Source organism: Athene cunicularia, assembly GCF_003259725.1.
Source record: "Athene cunicularia isolate RWA chromosome 26 unlocalized genomic scaffold, athCun1 chr26_part2, whole genome shotgun sequence".
Classification (NCBI taxonomy): Eukaryota; Metazoa; Chordata; class Aves; order Strigiformes; family Strigidae; genus Athene; species Athene cunicularia.
This window is the reverse complement of record NW_020799137.1, coordinates 2,485,329-2,494,404: the sequence shown is the minus strand read 5'-3', so window position 1 is coordinate 2,494,404 and position 9,076 is coordinate 2,485,329. Positions and strand designations below refer to the sequence as shown.

At 63.0% G+C, this 9,076-nt stretch overlaps 1 protein-coding gene across 1 annotated transcript in view; it reads left to right on the top strand.

The window, feature by feature from the left end:
- Positions 1–3,027: 3,027 nt before the first annotated feature.
- Positions 3,028–9,076, top strand: part of MICAL1 (microtubule associated monooxygenase, calponin and LIM domain containing 1) — a 9,918-nt gene continuing 3,869 nt past the window's right edge. The window contains 14 exon segments of the mRNA XM_026864520.1: positions 3,028–3,913; positions 3,993–4,271; positions 5,058–5,265; positions 5,372–5,488; positions 5,648–5,746; positions 5,826–5,981; positions 6,199–6,299; positions 6,574–6,831; positions 7,243–7,358; positions 7,441–7,567; positions 7,825–7,897; positions 8,376–8,526; positions 8,602–8,789; positions 8,903–9,050. Coding sequence (XP_026720321.1) covers positions 4,011–4,271; positions 5,058–5,265; positions 5,372–5,488; positions 5,648–5,746; positions 5,826–5,981; positions 6,199–6,299; positions 6,574–6,831; positions 7,243–7,358; positions 7,441–7,567; positions 7,825–7,897; positions 8,376–8,526; positions 8,602–8,789; positions 8,903–9,050 — 2,003 coding nt within the window. The 5' untranslated portion in view covers positions 3,028–3,913; positions 3,993–4,010.

Here is a 9,076-nt window from a genome sequence, read left to right as displayed (position 1 = left end):
AAACCGAGGGGTGGTTTTGGGGTGCTGGGGGGGAGCGTTCAGCCCCGCCGTGCCCGTGTCCTGCGTGTCCCGGGGATGCAGAGCGGGGATGCTCGGTGGCGGGGCAGCGCTTTGTCTCTGGCTGCCCCCCCTCCCCGAGCCTCTCCCGGGGGGCAACGGGCTCCCCCCCGCTCTATCCTCGCTGCTTTTCCCCTCCAGCCCCTGAGCTCTGCTCCCCTCGGGACAAAGGGAGAAGAGAGCAGCTCCCACTCCTCCTCCTCGACTCCATTCCCAGTACCACCAGTGCTCCCAGTGCCGAGTGGGATGGGGAGGTTTGAGCTTTGCTGAGCGCTTTTCTCCACCCGGTGCAGGGGGAGGGATGCTCCACGGGCCCCCCAGGCTGACCCCCGGCCGGGGGTGTGGGGGCTGTGCTCCATCCCAGAGCTGAGGCCAGGAGACACGTTCCCCAGCCCCGGTGTCTGGTGTGGATGAAGGCCCCGGTACGTTTGGGTAACCAAACCTGGGGTTCACTGCTGTACCCCGAGACAGCCCTGCGGGGACAGCTGTGGCTGGGGACGAGGGAGAAGCAGGAGGAGGAGAAGGATGTGGGGTGTGAAACCTGGCCCTGAGCAGACTTCCCCTCACGCCAAAATAAAGCTGCAAGAGGCAGCTCCCCCCATGAGGCTGGTGCTGGGCAGGGGGGCAAAGCTGAGCACCCAAAATAGCGGGGGGCAGGTTTGCTCCCCCCCCCTCCCCAAGTGTTGTCTCTGCTCAGGGCTCCCTGGGACGTGGCTGGGTTTGTGGATCCCCTGCAAAGGGCAACCCCAAAATGTCCTGGAGAAGCACCAACTTCTGCTGCCGGCGGCTGCAGGAGCCACGGCTGGGTCCTGCACCTCTGAGGGAGATTTTGGCATGTGCTTCCCATGGGGGGGTCATTCACCCTTGAAAGGGAACCCCCTCCACCGCGACGCCCCATTCCTGCAGCTGCCAGCCTCTGCCCTCGCCAGTGCTGGTGGCAGGTTTGTCCCCTCTCCTCAGCCCTTCTCCCCACATCTCCATGCTGGGGGCTTGCTAAGGGGGGGCTCGGCCAGGGTGTGCCCATGCACCCACATCCCCAGTTCAAACCAGAGCCGACAGGGATTTTTCCCCTCCCTCCAAGGATTAAAACCCAGCCAAATTAGGGCAGTGGGCCTTTCCTTTCCTTTCCTGTCCATGGACTGGGCCAGGGCGATCTCTCTGCCCGGTCCCACGCCTGGGATGTTTCTCCTGAGCACGATAACGCCGGGAAGAGCAGCACCCGCTGCCTTCACCCCTTCCCTCCTCAGCCAACAGTCAAAAGCAGAATCTTTGGCCAAGCTGTTGGACAGCCACAAGAAACGCTCCGTCCTGCCCGCCAGCTTTGGGGCCATGCCTGAAGTTGCTGGAAGGACTTTCCCAGGGTCCAGCCCGGCCCCGTGGTCTCCAAGCTGGATCCCAAAAATGCTGAGAGCCAGCACAGCAAGAGGCTCAGCTGGAAGGGGATCTGCTGCTGCTGCTGCTGGAAATCCTCCTGGCTTTCATTAGCTCCATATGGAGTTGTGTCCTTTCCCACCCCTTTCCCACGTGCCTGGAGCACACGTGAGCTCGCCGCTGCCCAGCACCCCTGGGCCAGCTCCCCGCTGCCACCTCCCAGGGCGCTGCTTCTCTCTGTGCAAGGCCAGGGGGAGACCCCGACCTGCAAAGCGGGATGGGGTGTCCCTGCTCCAGGGATGCTCCACATGTGCTGGACCCTGGTGATGTCCCCATAGGCGTGTCTGCAGCCACCCCAACCAGAGCCACCGTGAGCTGAGTCAGGGCTGGCTGCAACCCCCCCCCTCCTCCCTCCAGCTCACAGGAGCAGTTTTAAGGGAAGAAATGCAAAAGGCGTTCATGGGGAGAGTGGAGCTGGAGACAGCCTGGCTCAGGACCACGCTCTTATCACTGGCACCGGCTTTTGTGGGCTGAAAGCTGTTTATTTGCATCAAACCTGCAGGAATTGAGTATTTGTGGGGGGCTTGCAATTGCCAGAGGGGTTTGAGAGTGTCAAGGGGGACACAGTGTCCCAGCACAAGCGTCGTTTCTTTAGGAAACTTGATGTAACACAAGGCTTGTTGTTCTGCCTCCTCCGAGCCTGCCTGCCAAAGTGCTGGGGCTGGAAAGCTTTCCTGGGCAGTGTGCTCCCCCCCGGCGTCGCATCCGGTGGGAACTGAGGCCTTGAGATGTTTTTTTACAGACCTAGGGACTGGTGATGCTGGAGTGGGTGCTTCCAGCTGGGGCAGCTGCCTTTGCCCCATCACCCTGGGGCTGCTGTGTGGTGGCTTTGGCAGGCGCCGGTGCAGTAACGTGAGCTCCCAGGGGAAAACCCATCAAAACCCATCGTGCCTGGGCAGCACGAGGCACTGGAGCCCGGCCAGCCAGCATGGCGGCCTGGGCAACCTCCCGCAGGAGGAGGGTGGGCGGCTGGTGGGACAACGTGCCTGCGCTCTCTGGTGAGGTTTGCAGCGCTGCCTCAGTTTCCCCAGGCTCATTCTGGCTCGCTGGCAGGAGCAGAGGACTGGCAGCGCTCAGGGGAAGAGCAGAAATCTGCCCGCGGGTCTCTCAGCCCTGCCGTGGATTCATCAGTTATGTCATGCCCTCTGTCCCCATGCTGCTGCTTTGGGGACTGGCGGGTGCCTGCTCCTTCTCCAGCCCGGCTGGATGCTTTATCCTTGTGTCTGCCCAGGAAGGAAGAGGTTAAACCGCCGGGATTTCCTGGCTGTGGTGCTGGGGAGGGAAGGTGACCTGCAGAAGTGCTTTGCATCCTCCTGGCTCCAGGTGGCCTTGCAAAGCACGTGTGGGTGTCTGAAAGCTGCTGGAGCAAGACCAAACTTGAAACCCAGCTAGAATCTGGGCTTTCCAGCCCAAATTAAAGCCCAGGCTTAAACATCTCCTTTCTCCCACCCCACCGAGGGCAGCTTGGCTTGGACATGGCATCTTTCCCCCTGTGGCATCCCGCTGTGGGGCTGGGTGCCACCTTCAGGGTGCTGCCGGGTGCCCGCCGGTAACACCGAGCGGTGAGAGGGCAAAGAGCGATGGTTCAAAGGTAGGAGCACGCCGGGTTCTGGAGCCTTTCCACCGGTTCCTCCTTGTCTCCACCGGGCTGTGGGAGGCTTTCCCAGCCCCAGGGCTTGGAGACAACAGCTGGAAAAGGCAAAGCTTTGTGCTTTAGTGCTGGGGCTGGCAAGACAGAGCGTGGCGTGGGACGGTGCTGGGGGGACAGTGCCAGGAGTGGGAGGCAGATGCAGGGAGTGCTGGTCCCCTGGGAGCTGCCAGGAGTGGGAGGGTTTTGGGGTAACCACAGGGGAATGTGCTGCACCCCTCCTCCCGCAGGTTCCCTGGTGTGATGGGGCCCTTCGTACAGTGGTTGAGCTTTTTTTGGTTTCCCCAGTGCTGCTTCCTCTGTGCTAATCTGCTTCCTCCCCGCTTCAGGGGTGGTAGAGGCGGAGGTGGGGGGGGAAATCGCCCCACTCTGGTGGCAAAAAACAGGCTGGTGGGATGGGTCCAATCCTGCTCCCTCCTGCCCCAGGTCTTGCTGGCTTTTTGGGGCAGCTGAGGTTTGTCCCTGCAGCCAGGACCCCCTTCCCTGTCCCTCCCCCAACAAGGCCAAGGGCGAAGAGGAAGGAAGTCGTATCTTTGCTTCAAAACACTGCTCTCTGCTCTCAGCTACTGCAGGTACACACACAGAGGAAGCCACTTGCTGCCACCACAGCCCTCCCCGTCCCCTCCCCTGACGTCACCGCGGCAGGGTGACACTGTGGCTCACTGGGTGCAGCACCCAGGGAAGTCTCCGCCAGCTGCTGCGGGAAAGGGCCCTGATTCCGGTAGCACCATCACCCAACCACACCTCAGGCTGGGAAACCTCGTGCCCGGACACCAGGTCTGGTATCGGATGGGTTTGAGGATGGGGGTGCAGGAGGGTCCTGTCCCCCCGTCTTATCTCTGCTGTCCCTTGCCAGGCTGCTGGGTGAAGCAGGATGAGTGTGCCGGCTGACGAGCCGGGCAACCCGGCCCATGCCATCTTCGAGAGGTTCCTGCGTGCCGGGGAGTGCCGGGAGGTGCTGAGCTGCTTCGGGGAGCTGTGCCAGCACCTGGGGCTGCAGGGCAGAGGCCTCCAGCTCTACCACGGCCTCAAGGCTGCCCTCAACTACTGGAGTGCCAAGGCCCTGTGGAGCAAGCTGGATAAGAAAGCTGGGCACAAGGACTACGACCAGGGCACAGCTTGTGCCAGCACCAAGGTACCAGGGATCCCTGGGCACAGGGTTTGGGTCCCTCCTTGCCCTGTGTCCTTGTTCCCAGAGTGAGAGCATCCTTTGGGGCACCCTGGCCCCCACCCCGGGAGGATGCAGGATGTGCCAGGTGGCAGGTTGATGGGGTTTAATGGGACAGGGTGTTAATTAGTGCCACTCCCCTCCCCATGGTGTGATGCCACCTCGGTTCCATGCAGCCAGCAGCGTCCTTCCTCCTCCTGGCTGCTGCTTGCTGGGGACATCCCGGGAGGGGAGAGGACTGCAAAGGGGCAGAGGGACGTGCCGAGCCCTTTCTGGGAGACAGGAGCATGCTGCTGGGGCAGGATGTCCCCGTGGGGCTGGGGGACCCTATTTCTGTCCCCCTGTCCCAGAGCTGATGGTTCTTGTCCCTACTGTTGGTGCCCAATCATCCCCCTCCCAGCCCTGTGAGGGCCTGGCAGGAGATCAAACCCGAATCCTGGTTTGGATCCTGTTGCTGGTGAAATCTCCCTGTCCCCGGGCTGCAGCAGGCAGGAGACGTGCGTCCCTTATCTCACTGAGCACCTTAATTGCTGCCATTGCTCCATGTGAAGGCAAGGTTCAGGCAGCCGGGGAGGCGGGGGGCACCCCACAGGGCCCCCCACTTTGCAAGGAGAAGCAGTGCTTGTAGCCCAGGGGAAAAGGAGAAGAGTGGGGAGAGGCAGATCCTGCCCCGGGGAAGGGGGGTGATGCTGCCTGTGGGGAACCCTTGGAGGGGGGTGCCTGTCCCCTTCACACCCCCTGTCCCCTCTGCAGTGCCTGGTGGTGGGGGCCGGCCCCTGCGGGCTGCGGGCGGCCATCGAGCTGGTGCTGCTGGGCGCCCGCGTGGTGCTGGTGGAGAAGAGGGACTCCTTCTCCCGCAACAACGTCCTGCACCTCTGGCCCTTCACCATCCACGACCTGCGGGCGCTGGGTGCCAAGAAATTTTATGGGCGCTTCTGCACTGGCACACTGGACCACATCAGTGAGTTTGGGAGGGGGCCAAGCTCTGCACCCCTGGGGTCCCCCACTCTGTGGGGAGCCCAGAGGCTGGGGGGTGCAGCCCTGAGTGCCTCCCTCTCCCCTCCCAGGTATCCGGCAGCTCCAGCTGATCCTGCTGAAGGTGGCTCTGCTGCTGGGGGTGGAGGTGCACATCAACGTGCAGTTCAAGGGCCTCGTCCCCCCTGCGGGCAAGGCGGGTGGACACGGTATGGTATCACTGTGGGGACACTCTGTGCCCCCCAGTCCCTCTGCTAGCCCAACTCCTGCCTGGGGGAAGGGGGGAATGAGATACAACCCTCTTCCCCCACCCCGGAGCAGGTCCCAGCTGAGACCCAGCACACTCGTGACCGTCCCTCTCCCTGCAGGCGGCTGGCGGGCTGTGCTGCAGCCCAGCTCCTCTCCCCTCAGCCACTACGAGTTTGACGTCCTCATCTCAGCCGGCGGCGGCAAATTTGTCCCCGAAGGTGACAGCAGTGGGTCTCTGCACCCCCAGGGCTGGTATGGGGGGGCCAGATGGGGGCTCACGCTTCTCCCATCCTGCAGGGTTCAAGCGGAAGGAGACGCGGGGGAAGTTGGCCATCGGCATCACCACCAACTTCATCAACCACCACAGCCGGGCTGAGGTGGAGGTGGCTGAGATCAGTGGCGTGGCCCGAATTTACAACCAGAAGTTCTTCCAAAACCTCTACAACAAAACGGGTTGGTGGTCCCAGCCCTGACACGGGGTGGGGGGTGCTGGGGGTCCCTGTCCCTTCCTGCTACAACTGGAGGCTCAGCCCTGGGATGTCCTCTGCATTATGGGGTGCATGTCCTCGCACGGTACCTCACTGCAGGGGACATTTGGTGGCTGAGCCCAGTGCGGGGGCTCCCCGTGGCTCTGCCCTGGGGCTCAGCTCAGCTCCTTCCCCATCACCAGGCATCGACCTGGAAAACATCGTCTACTACAAGGACGACACTCACTATTTTGTCATGACGGCCAAGAAGCAGAGCCTGCTCAAGAAGGGGGTCATCCTCCAGGTGAGGGGGGCAGGATCTGGCCCCGGCATCCCATAGCAATGGGTGGCTGAAAGCCCAGAGGGTGGGATCCAAATCACGGGTGCTGGTTTGACCGTGTACCTCTGGGGTGGTGGGGGCTTCGGCAGCTGTTACCTGTGCTGGGGGAAAAATCCTTTTGGGGGCTTCAAAGCCCCAAGGCCAGTGACATGGCTTCACCCCAGAGCTGGCTGCACCCAGGCTGGGGAGGGCAAACACCACCTCCCGCATCCCAGCCAGCTTCACCCCATCCCCGCAGGACAAAGCGGACATCGAGAGCCTCCTGTCCCCGGAGAACGTGAACCGCAGTGCTCTCCTCAGCTATGCCAAAGAAGCCGCCAACTTCTCCACCAACTACCGCCTGCCCCAACTGGAATTCGCCCTCAACCACCGGAACCTGCCGGACGTCGACATGTTTGACTTCACCTGCATGACACGCTCGGAGAACGCGGCGCTGGTGCGGGAGCACAACGGGGCCCGTCTGCTCCTCGGGCTGGTGGGAGACTGCTTGGTGGAGGTGAGGGTCCCCGTTGCAGCACCGCTGTGTGCCTCTGTTTCCCCTCTCCCTGCCAGATCTGTTGGCTGCAATATATTCCCACTCCCTACGTGCTTCTTGCCCTGACTACTCGGTGCACCCCACCCCTGAGGCCAGGCTCCCCGAGGCCCAGGAGCGGGATGGTTTGGTGGGGTTATCCCCTTCCTCGGCCCCACTGGAGGTCGGGGTTCAGGCTGGAGGAGCAGCCCAGCTGCCCCCAACAGGCAGCTGTCCTGGCCGGGGAGGAGACAGCTGCCCATCCTCTCCCTGCGCGTCCCGCCGCCGCTCCCCGCTTTCATCCCCGGCCAAGCCTGGCAGCTCCCAGCCTCCTCCCAGCCGCCCCGACCGGCCGCGCGGCTCCAGCTCCATCCCTCTCTGCCTTTCCCTTTGCAGCCTTTCTGGCCACTGGGCACCGGCGTGGCCAGGGGCTTCCTCGCCGCCTTTGACGCAGCGTGGATGGTGCGGCGGTGGGCGGCCGGGACCCCCCCGCTGGAGGTGCTGGCCGAGAGGTGAGTGTCCCCGTCCTGCTGGACCGGTTCCAGAGTGGGCAAGGATGGTGGCACTGAGCCCAGCCCTGTCCCTTGCACACAGGGAGAGCATCTACCAGCACCTCTCGCAGACCTCCCCGGACAACACCAACAAGAATATCAGCCAGTACAGCATCGACCCAGCCACGCGCTACCCCAACATCAACCTGCAGGCCATCAAAGCCAGCCAGGTACCCGGCCCAGATCCTGCCCAGCCTCCCCAGCAGTCAGGGGGGCACCAGTGCACATGGTCCTCTGTCCCCAAAGGGTGTGAGGCTGAAGCTGTTGGTCCCCAGGACATTTAATGCATTGCCTGTCGTGGATGTGGGTGGTTCTGGGGAGGCGTGGAGGGGGTCTGGGTGTCCCCCCACTTTGCTGGGTCAGCTCCCTGCGTGGTGCCACTGGCTCTGCCAGTGGTGACCCGCCACCAACACGTACCCATTGGCAGGTCCGGGACCTCTATCTCATGGGCACGGTGGAGATGGACCACAAGAGGAAGAGCGACAACCGCCTCAGCACCGGTAGGAGCAGCTGATCCTGCCCCAGTCCCCCAGCACCAGGACCCCCCGTTCCTCCCAGCAGCCCATACCAGCACGGCTCCTGCCCTGATTTTCCTCCCCATCCTTCTTCTCTCAAGCCCTGGCCGGTGTCCAGCTGGCCATGCTCCTCCCAGCAGCAGCTGCGTTTCCATCCCAGTGGCACCACTGGTTTGCATTCCATCTGCCCACGGCCCCCACGGGGACACAGCCCCCCAGATGCCTTTTTGGGGGGAAACTGTCCCCCTCCTCCTGGCCCACACTGATGATGAGCTGTGAAATATTAACAGAGGCTTTATCAAACCATTTTTTGAGACTTTTGCGGGGGGGTGGTTGCATGGGGGAGGTCTCGCGTCACTCCCATGGGACCCCGTCCCCCCTAAAGCACTGGTGGGAGGGAGCGGGATGGGGGGTGGCTGTCCCCTGCCTCTTTGGGATGGGGACACGTGTGCTGCCTCCCCAGCGGTGTCTGGAGATGCCTACGAGGAGCTGCTGAGCTGGTGCCAGGCCAGCACAGCCGGGTACCGTGGCGTGGCAGTCACCGACTTCACCTCCTCCTGGACCAGCGGCCTGGCCCTCTGCGCCCTCATCCACCGCTTTCGCCCCGACCTGGTGTGAGTGCCTGGGACCCCCCTGGGACCCCCCCACCCTGCAGAACCCACCTTGATAGCACCCGTGTCTCCCCACAGGGACTTTGATTCTGTAGACCCCCAGGACCCCATCCAGACCCACCAGATGATGCTGGACACGGCGGAGCAGGAGCTGGGCATCCAGCCCGTCCTCTCCAGTGCCGAGATGGCCACCATGGCAGAGCCCGACCGCCTGGGGCTCATCACCTACCTCAGCCAATTTTATGAAGCTTTCAAAACCTCTCCAGGTGCGAGATTTTGGAGGGTTTTTTTTTTCCATCCCAAGCCCCAGCAGAGCTGGCTGGGTGCCCCCACTTTGTAGGGTGGGTCCCACCAGCATGGCCGTGTCCCCTCTGTGCAGAGGCAGAGGAGGTCAGCAAGAAGCCCCTGTCTCCCCGCGGCACGCGAGGGGCCATCCTCTTCCTCAGCAAGCTGCAGAAAAGCCGGAACATGACACACAAGCGTGCCCAGGTGAGGGAACCCCCACCCACACCCTGGTGACACCCCAAAACCATGCCACCCCCCCCCCATCCTA